Source organism: Phlebotomus papatasi, chromosome 1 (assembly GCF_024763615.1).
Source record: "Phlebotomus papatasi isolate M1 chromosome 1, Ppap_2.1, whole genome shotgun sequence".
Classification (NCBI taxonomy): domain Eukaryota; kingdom Metazoa; phylum Arthropoda; class Insecta; order Diptera; family Psychodidae; genus Phlebotomus; species Phlebotomus papatasi.
The window spans coordinates 107487635-107508756 of NC_077222.1; the positions used below are offsets into that span (position 1 = coordinate 107487635).

At 37.3% G+C, this 21122-nt stretch overlaps 3 protein-coding genes across 5 annotated transcripts; all 3 read left to right on the forward strand.

Moving 5' to 3' along the window:
* The first annotated feature begins 1360 nt into the window (after positions 1 to 1360).
* Positions 1361 to 7424, forward strand: LOC129799106 (biorientation of chromosomes in cell division protein 1-like 1). Its single transcript, XM_055842742.1, has 3 exons — positions 1361 to 1720; positions 1783 to 4265; positions 7104 to 7424. Exons 1-3 carry the CDS (start codon positions 1482 to 1484, stop codon positions 7277 to 7279), a joined length of 2898 nt encoding a protein of 965 aa, XP_055698717.1. The 5' UTR covers positions 1361 to 1481; the 3' UTR covers positions 7280 to 7424.
* Positions 7425 to 7472: 48 nt separating this feature from the next.
* On the forward strand, positions 7473 to 11576 carry LOC129799107 (uncharacterized). 2 transcript variants are annotated; one of them, XM_055842744.1, is made up of 2 exons: positions 7473 to 8269; positions 10982 to 11576. In XM_055842744.1, the coding sequence occupies exons 1-2, from the start codon at positions 7756 to 7758 to the stop codon at positions 11521 to 11523; spliced, it is 1056 nt and encodes a 351-aa protein (XP_055698719.1). In that variant the 5' UTR covers positions 7473 to 7755; the 3' UTR covers positions 11524 to 11576. The 2 variants fall into 2 exon arrangements, with proteins under 2 accessions (XP_055698719.1, XP_055698720.1); XM_055842745.1 differs by having other exon boundaries at positions 10985 to 11576.
* A 511-nt stretch (positions 11577 to 12087) lies between these two features.
* LOC129799109 (zinc transporter ZIP3) lies at positions 12088 to 21120 on the forward strand. 2 transcript variants are annotated; one of them, XM_055842748.1, is made up of 3 exons: positions 12088 to 13270; positions 20536 to 20905; positions 20993 to 21120. In XM_055842748.1, exons 1-3 carry the CDS (start codon positions 12521 to 12523, stop codon positions 20998 to 21000), a joined length of 1128 nt encoding a protein of 375 aa, XP_055698723.1. In that variant the 5' UTR covers positions 12088 to 12520; the 3' UTR covers positions 21001 to 21120. The 2 variants fall into 2 exon arrangements, with proteins under 2 accessions (XP_055698723.1, XP_055698722.1); XM_055842747.1 differs by having other exon boundaries at positions 12106 to 13270; positions 20536 to 21120.
* Positions 21121 to 21122: the final 2 nt, after the last annotated feature.

The window sequence follows — 21122 nt, forward strand, 5'->3', positions numbered from 1 at the left end:
AATTTGTGTATCCTCACTAATTCTGTTCTTTTTCAATTGGAACACATTTTAGCTCAGAGTGTATAGTTGAATTTAAAAAGAAAGTTTGGTTACATTTTTCAATTTTGATTATGTTTGCCAAATAGCGGAAACAAATGTTTTCTGCTGAAATTGGCATTCGATTTTTTTTGTTGTGTTCTAATTGTTTGCATAGAAGTTTTCTTGACAAGTTTGCAATTATTATTAAGACTTTGTAAATTTATATTGATTATATAATTTTAATAAAAAACTTGATTTTCATACTTTTATTCTACGTCCAAATTTCTCCATAAATTGGATGACATTTCGCTTCCAAATGCACGAATTTGAAAGACGTTTTGTTTATAAAACTTAATTTCTCTGAAACAAATTCAAGGTAATTTTTATTAATCATAATAAAGGCAGTTCTATAGAATTTTGTAAAATATAAAACTTGTAATAGATAATTAAAAATTGTTCATATAAAATAAAGTTATAAAACTGACCGGTTTTACAGTAGAGTCTCCTAAATTCGAACGCTCGGGGGGTATTTTTGACTTCACACCTCCCAAATTCGAACGATTTTTTCAAAACTTACGAAATTTGTGTGGGATTAAATTGTACTTTGAATCAAATTCCCGTACTTTCTTGCAAGTCTTAGTGGTAACATACTTCCTTTTCATTTTACACGGCCATAATATATGTAAACATTCAGGAAGAAGCGCATAAATATGATTTTCATTCACCTACGAACTTTCTAACATAACCTCACAATTGACATTTTGAATCCAAACGGCATCCGAATTTGAGAGATTCGGATTTAAGAGACTCTACTGTAATGTGTGTTTTTGAAAATTGTCGTAAACTTCCAAGATCTCCATACATTAGAAGTTACGGCTTTATAAACAATGGAAGTTACGATAAAATATTACTGTGTTTCTTCTAACATATATCTCAATATCTCAACTTTTAAATCATTTTATAAAGATTTTCTCAAGTTAACTTACTGTTTATTAGTGCCACTTTTATTATTTTGACTCAAAAGTATCGCATTCGGGGCTCATTTTTAAGAAAAATAATGCTGAACTGAAAATCTCGTCTCCTGAAAAGTTGTCAAAAGGAAGTTACGACAAATGCTGATTTAACTGACGATTTAACTATCCTATTCCGTATTCTGATAAACAAACAAAAATTATTTTGTTTTCCATCCACCAGAAAAAAAATGCATGTGAAAATTATTAAAGGATAAGGATATACGCACGCAATAAATATTCTTGACAAGGCAATACTCCCGGTGAATATTCAAATTCAAACATTTGAAATTTAGGAGATTTTTGGGAGATTGAGCATCTCTATAGGTTCATCGAAGTGTTGGCAACACTGGGTGTGACAGCTGATTGAGAAAAACATCAACTGGCCAGGAGAAAGTTGTGAAATACCGAGGAAAAACCCACTCTTCCGGAGTGAAAACACCCAAATTCGCGATGGATAGTGACCAAGTGAATACAGAACTAGTTGACACGATAGTGCGTGAAGTGAAATCGCAGGGACTCTTTGATCAATTCCGGAAAGAATGTCTAGCTGATGTTGACACCAAACCAGCTTACCAGAATCTCCGGCAACGGGTTGAGAATGAAGTCAACACCTTCCTGGAGCAGGAAGAGTGGCGAGCTGATGCCAATCGCATTCAGATGAGGGAGAAATTGCGCAAGAACATCATTGGGTAAGGCAAAAATGAGGAAGTTTGTTTTGACCTTCAGCCCATTGACGCCTTTTTCTTTCAAGGTTGAGCTTCCTGGAGACAGGTGTTGACAGGATTGTGGATCAAGTGGTCAATCCCAAAATTTCCACAGTCTTCCTGCCACAAATTGAGGATGTGGTGTACAAATATTTGGGCATTGAGAAGCCTCAGGTGAAACCCAAGGAGGAATCACAGGTAAGTGCTGCCCAGAATGGTGAGATGAAGATGGATTTGTTGCCGACGGATCTGCTAGAGGCTGTTAGTCCAGATTCCACCCAATCAGACAAGTCAAAGTTCTCAGGTGAGGAAATTAAAGAAGAAATAACGGAGGAAGAAGTCGTTCCGGAATTGAATGAATCGGACGACAGGATTGACGATGAGGAATCTCCTCCTTTTGAGCCACTGGAAGGACGTCCAGCCAGCTCACTGAAGAAGGAGGAGGATGAGAGTCAGAGCTCTCATGTGTCCGGAATAAGTGGCCTAACATCCCAGGATTCAGTTTTTAGTGGAAAGAATCCTGCGGAACCCATGGAAGTAGATGAAGTGAAGCCAGAAGAACCTGAACAGCCCGAAGAGGTGATGCAACCACCCCGGATTGATCAGATGGTGGAAAAATCGGAAGTACCTGAACGGACGGTGTCTGATGTCGTGGAAGCCATGGAAGTTGGCAATCAAGATTCACAGCTCTCTCAAGTCTCCAGCAACAGTCGCCTCTCCATTGTCACCAATGAGAGTGACTCCAAGGACGGCAGTCTCAAGATTGACCTCTCCGAGGAAGCCCAAATGCCAGAATTCTCCGAGAATCCGGAGAATTCTCACTCCCCAAAGCCAGAAAAACTCACGACATTTGACATCAAGAAGGATGAAATTAAATTCGAACAGGCGAGGATTTTTGCACAGCCTCCAGAACCTGAAAATCCTCCTCCTCTTCCTCCATCGCCGCCTCCACAGCTTCCTGCTCCCCCAGAAACGGAACCAGCAAAGACAGAAGCTAAAGAAGAAGTATCTTCAACTGTGGAAAAGAAGCCTGAAAACCCAGAAGACCGAGAATCCCGGAAGGACAAACTCCACACTTCTGACAGGAAAAAATCCAAAAAGAGTTCACGATCCTCCTCCTCGCATCACAATCACCATCACAGGGACAGGAATCGGGAGAAAAGCAGGTCATCATCTTCCCGGGAGAAGAGTTCAAAGCCTCCGGAACCCAAAACTGACGCCAAGGAGGAGGAAAACTCCTCCACGGCCATTGACAGCGATGCAAGTCCCGTGCTGCAAATAGTCGAGGCAGAAACCCTCGATAGCTCGGACTTGGCGAAGGCATCGCCATCTGACGGAAAAGAAAAATCCGACGGGAAGTCCAAAGGATCTTCCCATCACAAAACTTCCCATCGGGATGACAAGAAAAGGAGCCACTCATCCCACTCCAAGGATTCCCATCGCCGAGATCATCGTCGACACGACCACAGGAAATCCTCGAGCCAGAAATCTTCCTCCCGAAGCGACAAGAAACCCAAGGAAGATTCCTCTTCTAAGAAAAAAGACAAAGAAACTGACGATCACTCCAGTCAGCGTGAGAAAAACACCGAGAAACGTCGATCAACAGACAGAGATTCCAATGATGGGAAAAGTGGACCAAATCAACCAACTCCCTCAGCTTCCGGAACTGAAAAAACCACAGCAAGTCAATCAACTTCCTCCGCAGGAAGAGAATCCAACACAACTTCAGTTTCAAATTCTCCAAAAGACACAGAAACTATCCAAGGAGCAAAACCCGAAGCCACTGTTGCCAGTTCTTCCAGTGATCCCAGTGAGAAAGTCACCCTCCAGACCAAACCAATCATTGTGGATCAGATCCTAACAGCCAACAGCGAAATAAATCTCCAAATGATCGTCAATAGAGCATCAAATGATCCAACTCTGGCAAAAATTGAGGAACTAGCCAAAAAATCCCTGGCCAAGAAGAAGCCAAAATTCGCCTCCAACTTCAAAGAGGCCAAGCGTCTCATGAAGATGCGCAAGAAAATCGATCATGAGAGCAAGAAAAACATGGAAAAAGCCATGGTTCTGGCCAAGAACTACATCAATTCCAAAGCTGAAAACGATCCAACAGTGTCGGATCTCTCCCAAGGGATTGAACTGGAATTTGTTTGTATAAAATCTGACGGGAAGACAACAGCTGGACCAATCATCTCAAGTCCAGTCAAAGCAGATGCTCCGAAGTTCCCACCAACTCCAGAGCCGGAAAAGAAGGAAACATTGGCAGATAGTGAGGACGAAGATGATCTTCTGTACTTCCCAGATCCCCTTTCAAAGCACCCGGAGAGCCCCACGGAGAAATGGTGGCGAGAAAAGGGTCAGAAGGTGTCAGAGGAGAAACCCAAATCTGACCAGAAAACCAAGAAAACCCCCAAAAATGGATTTATCCATGCAAATCCAAACATAAGGACCAAGAGATCACTGGAATTAAATGATCTCAAAGGTGATCTTCCGGAAGACAAACGAGTGAAACTCACATTGAATAAATTCGGTAAGTTCCCAATTGACTGCCTCGACTCCCCTATTTACTATCTCCTGAAAATACTTATCTCACAGAGTTGAAAATTATCTAGATTCTAAATAATAATAAGATAATCATCCCCCTGCAACATTTTCTTACCAACCCCATAGCAAAAGAAAGCGGAAAAGGAATAACAAGCGAAAAATTCCTCGGAATTTTCCACTATTTTTCCTTGAAAAATCCATGGGAATTTTCCATAATAGATTCCAAGGATATTCCCATGGATTTATAGAGGATTTTTTCTGGAATACATCCATGGAAATGTTTGTGGATTTTTCCACCTAAATAAAATGGAGGAAAAATAAAGTTGTCACATGCATTTCATGTTTTTATTTCCGAATATTAAAGAATTAGCAAAGATCACTAGGATTTTAATGTTTTACTAAACCAGCAACACTGGTAAAAATGAATGGTTCATCAGGGATTATTTCAGATGAATCATGGCCTAAAAGGTTCATTTTCATTGAATCTCTTGAACTGAATTGATTCTTTTTTAACCCATTCCTTACCATGGTATTATACATCATACGCAAAATAAGTGATTTTTGATGATTTATTCCTGGGAAATTTTTATCCGAATTGCTGTCGGGAATGGATTTTTATTAACTTTAGTTCTTCAATTACTTATAAAAAATAGTCCGACAGAGATGAAATTACATTTTGTTATTGCTCTCTTGCTTCACGTGAAGTCATGCAAAAATTTTGCTCAAAATGGCGGACGGAAAATTCGACACCCCGTCGAATTTGTTAGAATTGGCCTTCATCCTATTTCCTGATTTGAATTCTAGTTGCCAATTTGTTTTCTTGGATAGTTACTCTATATAAAGCAATAAAGTTTGTAATGAATTAATGCACAGAATTTAAATTCAGTGACCGTTAAGACGTGTGTTTGACAGAGGCTCCCCGCGCCCCCATGAGATAATTTTTTTTCTTTTCAAAAAATTCATCTATTAATCTGTAGGCAACTAATCCCAAAATATGAACATTCTATCTCAAGTATTTTTAGTACATTGACTGAATGGGTTAATGAATGACTTCAGTGGTCCAAATAAAGGATCACATTCAATGATACATTGAAAGCTTCCTCAAATCGATCATTTCAGAAAGATCGGATGTTCAGAAATATTTTTCTGCTAATTAATAAAAGTAAAACAGCGAAAATAAGTGTTTTTAGGTTTAATTAGGATTATCACTGCAGAAAATGACATTTTTGAGACAACTATTTTCAATCTTCAGGATATTATGCGAAAAAATATTGAAAATATGGGATTCACTCAAATGGATCGAATGGATCAAATTTGAACATTTTAATTCGATCACTATTACGATTATTTATTATTTAGTATTTATTTTATTTACTCATATAAGGGTAACGTGTCGAAACTCTTAAATTGATAGCTTTAAACTTTTAACGTGATATTTCAGCGATTGAAAATTAGGTATGAAATGTCAACAGTGATCCATTTGAAAGGATCACTTGAGCGCATAAACGGTGTGCTCTTTTAATAGAATTTGTGTCATTCTAGATATTCAGTGACGCTTTCAGTGACTGATGAATAAAATTCATTTGCAGGACAATGGTCATATGCTTTTTTATCCGTTTTAAAGGGCAAATGCATTGCACTCAGGAAAGATTAAAAAGTCATCATTTTTCAGTTGGAAATTTGAGTGGAATTTAAGTGGAATTTTCCAAATTATTTCTCTAGCTTATCCCGCGGACGATTCACGTTTGATTTTCCATATAAATGTTCCGTGGAGTTTCGCGGAATTTAACGCTGGAATTCCAGTAGAACGTACTTGAAACTCCATGGACAACTTCCTGGAATTTTAGCGTCAAATTCTATTATCTTAATACTCTATTATCTTAATACTCTAATAATTATCTTATACTCTGAGGCACTAGATTAAAATAATAAAAGAAAATTGAAGAAATAAAACGAAAATGCGATAAGCGATGAGCAAAAAAAACTGTACGATTAATTTCTCGTATAGTTTTTTTTTTGCTCACCATTTATCGTATTTCCGTTTTATTTTTTCAATTTTCTTATATTATTTTCACATAGAGCCACTGAGTATGAGGTAAGGTAATAGGGTAATCGAGAATTGCGTAAGAATTGCAATAAAAATACGTAAATTAACGAAATACGGTTAGCATTTTACTGCCAATGTGATTCTGCCCTAAATCTCCAAAAATGGTGAAATTTTGACAATAATTAGAAGTATAGCCGCTACGACCATTTACAAAAATATTAGATTATCGAAAATTCAAAGGCACAGATACGACATACTAAATTTTGAGCCCACACTATGGGCTATAGAAAGGGGCCATTGAGGTAACGGTGAAAAATAAAAATAAAGATTTTCAAAAGAGCAGAAGGAAATTACGTTTGAGAGTCTAGCAAACGGGCGGTTAGGGAAGTTTTTTAGCCACCCACCGTGATGAAGAATTCATGAAACCCTTTTTGTTTAAGTTTGAGCCCGATCGGAGCACATGAAATTTAATAAGAATCATCATCTTTATTTTATCTATATGAAACTCTTCTCTATCTTTTACAACTCTGATACATAAGCCAATGACCCCTATTGATTCCTTTTAAGGTCATTTCAAGGTCAAAGGTCAAAGTTCTTGTAAAAAACTTATTTTTATTTTTATTTTAAATTTGGTCTCATTTGATCAGAAATTAAACGATAATTGAATTGTTTTGTGAAATGAAGGGACTTTCCAGAACTCTAAAGCTTTGTTAAATTATCAGTAGTGGCGCTGATATCGTAAAAATGAATTTTCTTTTATCTTTTCAACCTCTCAAGGTGATTTGAATGGGAATGAAGCCGTTATTGAGGACAAGAAGATCCCAAAAGTGAAGACCCCAATCACACAACAACAACGCTACTCAAGTGATGATCTCTACAAGCCTCGACCATTGATCCATGGACAGCGAAGCCGCCGACGGGGCCTTGATACATCAGACGGAGGAACAGCCTAGTGCCAGGTTCAATTCCAGTTGAAGACACTTCCTCCTCCGAGATTCTAAGGGGATTTCCTATACCACACGATCACAAAGTTTATTTTTTTTTCTTTTGTATGGCGGTAATATGCAATAAAGCACGTCATTTTGTTTATACACAAAAGTTTGTGGTTTTCATTCACAAAATTCCCATGCGAAATGAGGTGTAGAAGCTTGGGCAGAAGATGTATTTGTGTGTTAGTGAAAGAAGAAAGTGGTTTTTGCAGGTGGGTTTTCCATCGTCTCGACTGCATGATTCAGTCTCAATTGCGGATTTCACGGTGCAACTTCCAGACCATTGACTTTGGGAGATTCTATACGTCTCTGCCAAACGGTGTGTGAAAAATTGTGCAATAACTTCAATTATCAAAGGGAAGATCTCTAGTCATTCTCCCAGAGACACAGTGACCAGTGAAGACGGTGGAAGTTTTGCGGATAATTTGCAAATAAAAAAAATGAAAGTAGATCAACGTGTGACACTTTGGTGGCTTTTTCTCTCGTTGACCTGGATTTACACAGTGAATGGGATTTATCTTCAAAATTCTACGCGACGTCCTGATCGTCGTCAAGATTCCGTGACCTCCTGGACAGACGCAGTGGACGAACAAGATGGCCTTTGGTCGACCTTACTGACTGACTGGACATTGAGTGAGGACCAAGAGGATTCACATCGAGAGGGAAAAGTTCTTCCAGTGACCAGAAAGTACATCCCAACGTCAGGGTTCTTCGTAACCCGGCGACTTGGGGAGGAACTGGAATTAGAACCACATCGTCGGCATCCTGGGAAAATTCTAGACTTCAATGCTCCCGCAATGGAAGGGAATGGCCCTAGAGAAGTCTCTGAGACAGATCTCTATCTCCTGGGAGCGATTGAGAAACTCGTCTATCGAGTGGACTACATGGAGAAGCGCCTGAGAAGAACTGAACAGCTCCTCTACTACATGATGCAGGGAAATAATCAAAGAGAAGGTCAGAATCAATATTCGATTTTCAGATTAGGGGAAAGTGCCCATGCGTGATACCATTGGAAGCTTCGTAATGACTAAATTTTCTATGTTTCAACAATATATATGTGACTCATCGCAACCATTTTTTAAAAGTATAGGAAAGTGGCCAGTTTTTAAAATATATTGCGGAGTCACATTTATTGAGAAACTTAGGAAAAATTTAGTCATTACGAAGCTTCAAATGGTATCAAGCATGGGCACTTTCCCCTAAACTCAGCATAAAAGAATTTTTTGGCCACGCCCCTTCGGAAATTTTGACTAACTTTAGCGGCTAAAATTGAGATTTCCTAGTGCAGCTTCTGTATTTTAAGAGGCCAAACGGTGAGAGATAGTAACTTGTGATTTTGGAACTTGGGATTGTCAAGAGACTTAAAAAAACTTCATGAACTTGAATCTTTGCTTTCTTGAATATTTCAAGGTCAAAAATAAAATAACACTTGGGTAAATTCTCTAACTTTGTAAAAACGTGAGAGTCTTAAAAAAAAAATGAGAAAACATTATGGAGTACTACGGATCAGCAAGAACCGTTAGAAACCGAATAAATGTCGCAATAAGTGTCTACAGGTATCGTTTTGACGACCATTGACGTACAATTTTATTTGACGTTTGTTCGGTTTTAAACGGTTCTTAAGACGCCTCTTCCTTTACATCCCTTTCTTTCTTAAAAAAAAGATTGCATAATCTAATTTACTCTTTCGGGTGCTTCTTTTTCTTTTGAACATCACACCAAATTAAATTTACTTCAATCCAATTTTGAAACCGAAAGAGATGGATCGACTTACGCAAAGCTTTTAAGAAAGGGATGTGCTTTTTGATTTTATGAATTTTTCTGAAAATTCGCGAAAACATATTTTATTGCGATTTCTTGGTTTAAAAAAGCTCTTGTGATGTTTAATGATGCTGACTGGCACACCTTTTCAACTGAGTGAAATTCAATCGATTGAAATTTTACATCTTACTCTTTCAAACTGAAATAACATATGTTTGTCTCTTTCTGTCAAATGAAAATTGAAATTTAAATTTCATTTTCAATTTTAATTTTAATTTGACAGAAACAGACAGCTACATCTCATTTCAATTTATAAGAGTGAAAGGTAAAATTTAAATTGATTGAATTTCACTCAGTTGAAAAGGTATGCCAGCGCCATAAAAACGAATTTCTACTTAATCTTGATAAATGTCGTGGATTTCGATAGCTTAAAACTTGCTAAAAACTTCAAGAATGCTTCTCGTTATGCCAAAAAATTGATGAAAATTGAGTGAAAAATGCTCTTTAGATTATGAAAAGCTCTTCTGCAGCGTTTTTTTTAAATCACCAAGAATCCAAAGCTAAACCGATTTCGATTATTTTGAGTAGATGTAAAAAGCTTGAGAAGTTCCATAAAAGCTTTTTTAAGACAACATTGCGTAGCTTTTTTAAGAAAAGTCTATCAAACGCTTCCCCAATTGAAGTTTTAATATTATATTTTGTGAAAGATTTCTTTAAAAATCACCCTAATTTATTTTTATTTTTAATACGGGGCGTGGTCTGTTCATTACAAAGGACGTGGCCAATAATTTTTAGGGATAGAGCTTACAAGAAATATAGCATCATAAAGTTCTTGGATATAATAAAGACAGTAAACATGATGAGAGATTTTTATAGTCACGCTCTCTTACAAACCACGCCCACTTCTTTGAATTCTGTGCTGCATACGCCCCTAATTTTTGCACGTTATCAAGTGAATGAAACAAACACTTTAATAGCCATTTAAATAGAAAAACACTGTATCACTCAATACATTTTTATCACTTTCTTATTTAAAAAAATTCACTACGAAAGGTGTGGCCAGTAATTTTTATGAATGGAGCTTACAATGAATATATCTTCATAATGTTCTTGGATATAATAAAGACAGTAAACTTAGTGAGATATTTTTTAAAGTCACGCCCACTCTTTTTGGTTTCTTTGCAGCAAGTCCCTCATTTTTACACGTTTTCAAATAAATAAAAAAATATACTCTAAATTAAAGCCTACTTAAAAAAAACACTGTATCACTCAACATACTTTTCTCACTTTCTTTTAAAAATAATGGGGCGTGGTCTGTTCATTACAAAGGACGTGGCCAATAATTTTTAGGAATACAGCTTACAAGGAATATAACTTCATAAATTTCTTGGATATAATAAAGACAGTATACTTAGTTAGATATTTTTTAAAGTCACACCCTCTTAGAAACCACGCCCACTTCTTTGAATTCCGTGCAGCATGTCCCTCATTTTTACACGTTTTCAAATAAATGAAAAATTACACTTCAAAGCCCGTTTAAATAAAAAAAAAACACTGTACATCACTCAACACATTTTTATCACTCTTTTAGTAAAAAAAATGGGGTGTGGTCTGTTCATTACAAAGGACGTGGCCAATAATTTTTATGAATAAATCTTACAAGCAATATAGCTTCATAAAATTTTTGTATATAGTAAAGGCAGTAAACTTAGTGAGATATTTATTATAGTTACGCCCTTTAAGAAGCCACGCCCACTTTTTTGGTTTCTGTGCAACATGTCCCTCAACACTGTATCACTCAACATATTTTTCACACTTTAAAAAAAATGGGGCGTGGTCTGTTCACAACAAAGGGCGTGGCCAATAATTTTTCAAAGCAAAAAACCTAATTCTCTTTCTTTATAGCAGAACACTGCCCAGAAAACTTCACAAGGGCAGGTGGAAATTGCTATCATTTGGGAACAAATCGAGAGATAAATTGGAAGGCTGCGAGTAGCTTTTGCAAATCAATGGGGGCTCATTTGGCTGAATTTGAGACAGTTGGGGAATACAAGGATGTGACTGAATTCCTGCTCAATCAGCCACCATTCAGAGGGAAAGACTTCTGGCTTGGAGGACTCAATCCAGGTCTCCTCTGGATTTGGTCCCATTCAGCTCGACCAATAAATCGAGACACAAATCTAGCAGCCGTTGCTAATTCAACGTCCACTGCTTCGGGCAAGGGCCCCAAGCCCTCGAAAAAGCCCCCAATCAGCCAAACGGAGGAAAAGCTACTGAATATCAAAGGAACAGGGAGATGCTTGAGACTTACCTTCAATCCCAGCTCACACAACTACACGTACTTCGGTCAGGACTGCTCAGCTCGGCAGCACTACCTCTGTGAACACATGGACAGGAATCTGGAGAATGAAATATCTCGGATCTCTCGGCAATTGCTGCTCAACTAGCTTTTAATATGTCAGCTTTTTTCTACAAAGACAAAATGTACAATTTTATCCCAGACTGTAGTAGAATTTGAATTGCATTGCCACACCAAGAACTGCGAAAGCCAGAGTTGAGAGGTAGAGAGCACGATCCCTCATTCCCGCCTTCAGGAAGACCGGAAGACCATCGTCTTTCTGGAATTTTGCTTGGGTTTCTTTGAATTTCTTGAATTCTTCTCTGTGATCTTCGGTTGGGGCTGGGGCACCACTTGGACCACCTGGAACCTTTTTTCCTATTTTCGTGGCAATGGAGTAGGCGATTTTTTCAGAGACAATCTCTGCAGCTCTTGCTTCCTCGCCTCCATGGCTCCCTCCAATGTAGATTTTTGTCCCAGATCCATAGTGCTTGACTTCATTGGGACTTCCTGCGCTCTTGAGGATTGTAGGGAAGGGATTTCTTCCTAGGATTCCTGGGCTTTTCGCCACCAAAACTCTTCCCACTCGCAACATCTTTTCCGTTTCGCGTGAAAATTTTCAAACAAAATGCCCGGAATGCCTCAAACTGTTTTCCAGCGCCACCTATGAGAATCGTAGGGAATTTGAATAGATCACGTGGGATGCTTTGTTTACAAATTTGGTAATTTTCATGGAGCAAAATTGAATAAGAACTTGTGAATTTCCTGGCCAGGAGAATCTGTGTCATTGTGTACCTCGCGATATTTCGGCTTGAGATAGTCCTGCTCGTGCAGAGTGTCAAGTATTTGTGGATAGTAAATCTGGTAGTAGTTGGAAATGTTTATTCAATGGATTTGAGTGATCTCTGTGTTTGTTTGTGACAAAATATCTTGCTTATCTCAGTGAAAAAGTGATAAGAGCAGACATCCCAGGGTCTTCAGTGAATTCCAAACTCCTCAAAAGTTTCACACAATTGCCAGCAATGTCTCGGTGAAAATTAGTATTGTGCTGAATCCCAAAAAGCGCATTTATTGAAGTTCCTGACTCTGCAAAAAGTTGATGATTCATGGGAATAAAATTCCTCATAATAAAGCTGATATTCCTCTGCATTGTCCGTGTCATTGCCATTGAAGTGATAAGAATGGATATTGTGATTGTGAAACCCACCAATTTCACCATGAGTCAGGATCACACAAAAATCCTGGCTATGTTTGTTCTGGGAGCCGGGAGTTTTTTCATCGGAATGCTCCCAGCTTGGCTCTCCCGGAGGCAACAAAGAAACCATCCTCTGTTGATCTCTGTGCTCCTGTGCTTCGGTGCTGGTGTCCTCCTGGCCACATCGCTAGTTCACATGCTGCCAGAAGTACGTGAGAAGATGCCTCAGTGGTCAGAGATCATCCTCTGCGTAGGATTCTTCATTGTCTATGCCGTGGATGAACTTGTGCATTTCTTCTGTGGTGAAGCCATTCAGCACAGGCATCACCAGGAGAGATCTGACGCAGAAAGAAATGCACGAGGAATTCCCAACTATCATGCCACAGCTCCAGTGGATTCTTCAGCATTTGGTGCTGCTCCGTCAACTTCATGCGAGACGCAGAGTCTCCTCCCAAGGCCATCCACTTCAATTGGACACGATGCGGGTGGCGTGAGGGAATGCGTCCAGCGAGATGAAGTGGCCAACTCAAGAATCTGCCATGTCAGTCATGCAGAACCCTGCGAGGAAACCCTCACCGGGCACTTAGGGCTCCTCTGTGCCCTCTCCCTTCACTCCTTGCTCGAGGGATTGGCCATTGGGATCCAAGACTCAGCTTCTAAGGTCAGTGAATATTTTTTCTTATCTGCTATCTTTTTTTCTTGTTGAGTAAGAAAATGATCAAAGGGAACAAAGCATACAAAGTCCCAGGGCAAATTGTCGCTTAAATCAACAAATGTTCTAACTTGTTTTTCAAAAAAATTGCAATAAAAAACGAGCAGAAACTATTTTATCAAATGAAAAGGAAAATATTTTGAAAATGGTCCTAAAATTATTATTAAAATTATTGTCGCTTTCATCAACAACTGTCGTAATTTTTAAATTTTTGAAAGTAAAATTTAGTAAATTTTCTAGGTCTAACGAAAAAAAAATTGAGCGAAAAAAATTATTTTTATGTTCAAATTTTCGCAAGATCATCATTTGTTACAAAAAAATATCACAGCAAAAGGTTTTAGGGGCCAGAATAGAATTGGGCGAGTGAAGGGTCGTTGGAACTTTTATTTAGACCTTTATCTTTCAGTATCTTACATAATTTAAACTAATAAATAATTTATAATTGTCTAGCTAGAATGTCCAGAACTCATTGATTTTTAAAGGCAATTTTTTGTCTATTTGTACCTGACTTTCTCTTTACCTCTTAAGGGGTTACGTGGGTCAAGAAGACTAAAAAAACATAATATTTTCTCTATTTTTTTTGTTATAAATAATACTCCCTCCGTTCCGAAATAAGTCGTACGTTTGGGAAAAAATCTTGTTCCGAAATAAGTCATACGTTTGGGAAAAAATGGGATTAAGGGAAAGTTTGTTGGTAAATGTTTTGTGTATCAACAATTATCTCTTGTGAAGAACTATTGTTAATGTTCTGCACTAAAATTGGGGTCCAGTCTTTATGGTAAGTTGAGGAACGAATGTCTTAAAAATGTCTTATTTTTGCGTTTTATTTTCAATCTAAATTAAGTGCAAAATGGTGGGAGATAGAGACTTGGGACCTTCGGGGGACCCCCCCATATGTTAACTCTGGGAACATTAATATGCCCCTACTTTTTCCCCCGCCCCTACCCTCCCCTGAAAAAATCGCACGACATGTTTTCGACCAATACCAATGGTTTTGGATGAGAAGGGGAGGGGTGGGGGGAGAAATGAGGGACATATTAATGGTCCCAGGGTCAACTTATGGGGGGGTCCGCCGAAGGTCCCAAGTCCCTATCTCTAACCATTTAGCACCCAGATATTCGAAAACATAGAAAAGAATGTTCTTTTTATTGCTTATTCTTCAAAATTTGAGCAATAAGAAATATCATATCGGTAATAACTGTTGAACTCTACTTGTGCATACTAAAAGTTTAGTACAAATTCTAGCCTGTAATATTAATCACAATCCATTTTTTAGTAATTAACTATCTACCGGAGCTCTTTGAAAAAAATGCGAAAAATGAACAACTTCAACATATGAATTCCTCAACTTACCATCGTCGTAGGATTCCCATATTATCCCTGAACATGGAGGATAGTTCATACATAAGATATTTACAAATAACAAAAACATTGTCTGAAACCATTCCTTAATCCCTAGTTTTTCCCCAAACGTACGACTTATTTCGGAACGGAGGGAGTAAAAAATAATGTTTAATTCAAACTTTTGGACATATAAAAGTGTAAAATTTAAACTATTTTCCAGAATTTTCATTTAAGAAATTTAACAATTCTGCCTTTTTGGAGATTTAAAAAACATTACTGGACAAGATTTCTCGGAGTAGGTTCATCTGAAATTCAAAACCAAATGTTTCCAGTTAGCTGATGAGTTAAACTAGTCCTTAAACGAAGAATATTATCTTTACATGATCACAACTTATTCTACAAGACGAATCGTGATGTAAAATACGTCAAAATGGTATTTTCTGTGTGAAATTTTCGTTCAAGAAATAGTTTAACTCGTCAGCTAACAGGAAACATTTGGTTTTTGGATTTCATATGAACTTCTTACGAGACATCTTCTCTAAAAAAAAAAGTAATGTTTTTTTTTAAATCAAGTCTCAGAAGCTGAATTGTTAAAATTTTTAAATGAAAATTGCAGAAAATATAGTTTAAATGTTTCTTTATGTATTAGCTGCCAATGTATTAGGAATTGAGAATTTTAATAAATTGAATTGAAAAATGTTGTACTTTTACATGCCTAAAGAGCTTGAATTAAATAATTTTTTTTGTATTATGTTCAAAAATAATTAGAGAAAAATATGCTGCTTTTGTCTATTTTGACATATGTAACCCCTTAAAAACAACCCTCTGTCTAAAGTACAACTTTTAACCATTTAAGGACGAGAAGGTTAAAGATTGAGGGTCAGGAAAAATCACTTTTTCTGACTTTTTAGAGCAAAGGAACTTTTTAAAAGGCCGTAGGAAACATTTCATTTTTGGGTCACCGGTGACCCAATCGTCCGTAAAGGGTTAAAGATGCTAAAAGTAGTAAGTTGTGTCAATCGTTCCTAATTTTTAACTAATAATTTCCTCTTTCCGCCCCCAGGGGACTACTTTTCTCAACAAATCTTCGCGTTTCAGTCGATTTCTGAGTAATAATGTCACGCTGTTTGTCTGTCCGTCTGTCCGGCTGTCGCCAGCTCTAAGGCCAAACGGTAATAGATAGCGACTTGGAACATTCGGGGCTGCTAAAGTCCCCGCTGTTATTTTGAGTTCTCAAAGACTGATTGGATACACTATGTGCCAGGGTCCCTAGGGTTAGCTCTCTGAGTGAGAAGTAAAGGGTGTGCAGTGCATGTGCATCTTCATCATCCAATAGTGGACCTTGCCTACCGATGTGCATCAGACTGTAGGCAGGAAACACTTATGCCTTCCTTTGGCATAACGCTCTTGCAGACAATTAGTTGATCTTAAGCTGTGAATTTAAACTCAGTTAAAGGTTCATAATTTACTAGCAAATGAATAGGTGTGCAAAAATAAATTTTTTGACGAACTTTAAGGGAAATATAAATAAAAAATCAAAGTAGAACCAAAACTGGTCAATGCCATAAACAAATAATAAATAAATAGGAATTGTACTGGACAGCCATTCAGCTAATCAGAAAATTTTGATGGGACGAGAATGAGAAAATTTAGAGCTGTGAAAATTCTTTAAAAATTAGAAAAGCCTGTTAGCAGTAAGAATATAGTAAGGCCATGTAACTCCGACGATTGCAAAACTCGGATGCCGCGACCGATTTAACTCCGATACATCCACTTAAAATATAATTTATATTTTTATTTCTGTAATTAATTACTGAAGTATCATATTATAACTATTCTACTTTAAGAAAAACCAAAAATTATATTTTTATCGGTTTAATAAGTGGGTAAAAGAAATATTTTTTAAGCTCGGGTCAGCTGGGTTGTGTACTAAAAATTTAATTTCTGAGAAAATTTTGCTGTTGACAGCTCGTCGCTGGAAAAAGTTTAGTGTTTTTTCTATATAATAAAACATTATTTGCAATCAAAATTATTAATAAAAGTTAGTGTAGTTATTGATTTACAAGGTGAGTAAGAGTTTATTGATAATATATTAATAATTCATACAGAAATAAGTGATTTTTGTGAATGTTTACATTTCGATGCATGTCGGATGCGGTGAAAGTCAATGTTTTGGTTCAGAATTTGCATTGTTCAGGACTCTTTTTCTGTTTCAGATGCCAAAGGGAACAAAAGAAAAGACCTATAAGGACAAGCCCGACTCTAAGGAAGGTATTAGGAATGCCTTGCAGTGTGTACGAGATGGTTCTACCATAGCATATGCATCCAAAACATTTAATGTCCCAAGAACAACACTGCACAACAAATTGACCGGCAAATACCCAGAGGAGTGCCCCAATGGCAGGCCAACAATTCTTTCAAAAGAACAGGAAAAAGAACTTGTCAAATGGATCTTGGGATGTGCGGATGGCTGGCATCCCATCGGGAAGGAACAAGTTCTGGACAGCGTTAAACTCATCTGTGAGGTCTACAAAATTCCAAACCATTTTACAGCTGGAAGACCCGGAGACGTTTGGTTCAGGAATTTTCTTAAGCGTCATCCAGAACTCAGCAAACGCAAACGCAAACGCAAGTGAAATACCAGCCTATGCACGTGGCCAAGGTTTTGAGTGCAGCCCTTAAGCATTTGGATCTTCCTAAAATTTCGAATAATGGCTTTCGAGGATGTGGTTTGGTGCCATTCAATCCTGATGTTGTGAATAGCATGGAAATCCTGAAGTCAAAGAAATCAGGGAATCAGGAAACGAATCTGTCAAATGATCAATCACTTCCTGAGAACGACGAGAGCATTGCGAATGCTTTTACAGCTTCTGACTATCAAGTAGCTCTGCGGATTATTGATCATCTCATCTCACCTGACACTCTCAGCAAGTTCAATGAATGTAAAAAGGATCGCATTTGGAGTGGAGCATTCGAAGATGAGAACTTGTTTGAGGTTTGGTGTAAAATAAATGAACGTTGCGAACCTCAATCTCTTACATCAGCCTCGACCTAAATCTCCATTGACTACAGAAATACAGGAATTGATAACTTCTCCATCTCCAGATCAGGAAACTCAAATCAGTCAAGTGCTATTTCGGATTCTGGTCTGTTTGCAAATGAAGACACCAGTTTGAGGGAAGACATTTCACTGCAGGACTATATTGTCATTGAACCTGTTGACAATGGACCCATCATCAGCACGGAAGACGCTGGTCTTTATTTCCCGAAAATTGTTTTCCAACATTCAGAGGAGTCCATTATCAATAACCAGCACGATCAGGCCACCGACAATAATCCTTCAAATGATCCAGTCATCCCTGGAAACCAACTCTCTGCAACTTCTGAGACTCTCGATCCTCCTGAAACTCAACCGATCTTCGACACACTAAAACAATGCTATTTCTGGCCAGGAGAAATTCCAAAACATCGTCAGAAGAAGAGGGTCAAAGCCAGCAATGTGAAACACCAGTATATTGTATCTTCCGAGGAAATTGAGGAAACAGGAACAGGAGGAAAAATTGAGGCAGGATTTACAAAAAAAGAAAGAAATTGCTGAACGGAAGTTGACCAGAGAGAGGAACAAAAAAATAAGGGCAGAAGAAAAGGAGATAAAACTAAAGGAGAAAAACATGGTAAAGGAAAAGGCTCAAATGCCAATTGAAGCTGAAAAGAAAAAACGTGGAAGGAAGTCAGCCAAGAAAACCGAGAAAAATCAAAGAATTGAGTGCAATCTTAAAATAAATAAAAATATATATAATTAAATAATAAATTAATGAAATGAATTGATGGAATAAAACTCTAAAAAAATGTTTTTGAAATAATATCTTCTCATTTTTATGCATTAAACTTTTCCTTAAAATGAGCATCCGAGTTTGATCGAATTCAACGGAGTTACATAAAAGCGTCGCAGTAACATTCTTGCGCATATATTAATATTATCGTAATTTTATTAATTTTCATCAATATTATTGCTAAAATTCTATTTCTATTATGATTCTAAATTAAACAAAGAATAATTCTATTGATTTGGAATGGCGAAAAAAATATTTCATCAGTCCAAAAACAAGCATTAAAGTCGCACTCAATGAAAAGTATCCGGATTACCTCTCTTTACTATATACATTGAATTACAAGATTGAAATAGTTGAAAGGATTCTTATTTGTAAGAGAATCACGAAAAAGAAACTTTTCTCAAATTATCTTTGTTAGAAAGGGAAGTATTTTGGAGGATCCAGGCTTTTCGATGCGTTGAAGGGTGCTCCCGTGAGCATGATCCAATTTAAGGAGCGTTAGTATCGTTCAAATTAAATTGGTGAGAAAATGATCTCTTGTGGAACACTAATACGATTCATATAAGATTATCTGAAAGGTTAGTAGGAATTTTCAAGAAGTCGGCTTCTTATTAGAATCGCCATGTAGAGCGGTCATATCGCTCCTTAGAAATTACAAGGGGCCAACTAATTTTCGGCCATTTTTCAGGAGACAGCATGAAGAATTCAACTTTGTGTAAATAAGTATCTCAATTTAATGACTGAACAAAAACAATATATTTCTTTTCTATTTGTATGAGCACTAATATAAACATCCAAATTTTTATATTTTTACCCGACATTAGCTCTGAAAAATGCGACCTGTTTCAGTATAAAATTTTCCCTGTTTTCTCACACATTTCACGAGATATCTCCGAAACTACGTAGGTTGCCAATTTGGGGTTTTCGGTTGCCCATTCCATATTAAATTGCCTTTTATTTTGTATTTATATTTTTTGCTAATTCATTCCACAATGACAGAAAACACCGAATAAACTCCAAAATTTTTTCGGCACACTAGAAACATATAGGAAACATAGGGAACGTCATGCCCCTGTTTTTACCATTCAAAATATGTTTTTTAATGAGTTATATCCTTGTCGTTCTAAATGATGTCCAAATTTTACTGAAATTAGAATAACAAGGGATCAACTTGCTTCAGTTAGTCCCCTGTTTCACAAAAATTTGAACGATAAATATATTTTGTACTTCAAAATTATGCAAGTAATCAGAAAGATTAAAATTTTGAAAAACTTTTCTAATAACGAAATTTAATGACTTGTATCATCTGAAATTTTATTAAATTGTCTTTCTAAGTGCATTAAAATCTCAAAATCGCAAAAAAGTGAGTTGACCCCTTTTAAATTCCAAGGAGCGAATGGTCGTCTCTCCTTGGGAAGAATTCTGAAACCTGTGAAAGGCTGTGATTAGAGGAAAGTGTCCATGCTTCGTACGATCCCAAGTTTCATGATGACTATTTTTTTTCTGTTTATCAATAAATGTAACTTCGCACTCATATTTTAAGAACTAGGGGAAAGTACCTAGCAAAACTACCAAAAAATTAATCATTACGAAGCTTGGGATCGTACAAAGCATGGGCACTTTCCCCTCTTACTTATTCTGAAATTTCAAATATTATACAAAAAAAATCTTTTTCTTAATATTTTTGTCTTTAATATTTCATGCCACAAGAACAATTTTCATTGCTAAAAATATTTTTAACAAATTGTCTACTTTTCTGGAAAATTGCCAAAATGTTAATATGTACGACAATAGTTGATATAAGCGTCAAGTCTTCAGAAATATTGTCACTTAATCCAGCATTACTTTCATTGATGCAAATGTTTATTTACCTAAACTTGCCTAAACTAGCAAAAATCTCAAAGATAAGAAACTATTCCAAGCGTGCACAGGGATTAATCTTGAACTGGATTCTATGCAAATATAGGCGTAATGAGGCATTACAATCAACAAGAGATTATTCCGTGATACATATTGGATACTTTTGTCTGTCCTCAGGTGATTCTGTTGGTGGGAGCTGTAGCTGCTCACAAGTACGTCGTTGGCTTCTGCCTGGGCGTAGAATTGAGTGCTAACTCTCGTTCCACCGTCAGATCCCATTTCTTTGCCATTCTCATCTTTGCCTTTGGCTCTGTGGCAGGAATTGGGATTGGGATGGGTCTGGTGGATTTGCAGTCTGATTGGTCAGCCACGAGTGTGCCAATCCTTCAGGGTCTGGCTGCTGGTACCCTACTCTACGTGACTGTGTGCGAAGTGATGCCAAGGGAAAAGGCACGTTGGCATCAGCGTCGAAGATCTGCCGGCCTGGCGCAATTCCTCGCCGTTATCATTGGCTTCATCATTCTCACAGCCATGAATATGTTTATAAGTGAGTTGGAACCGCTGAAAATCACGGATTTCAGCTAAAGAATCTCTGACACTCTTTTTCTCCTTTTTTCTTTTCATTCATTTGCAGCTGAATGAGCCAACTCTTTGTGTTTAATTTTGTGAGTGTTTTTAAGCAATGGCCAAACCAAATAAAAAAATGATCTGTTTTTTTGACGAAAATAAAAATATCAAGAGATCATCTCGATGTAAAATTCAGT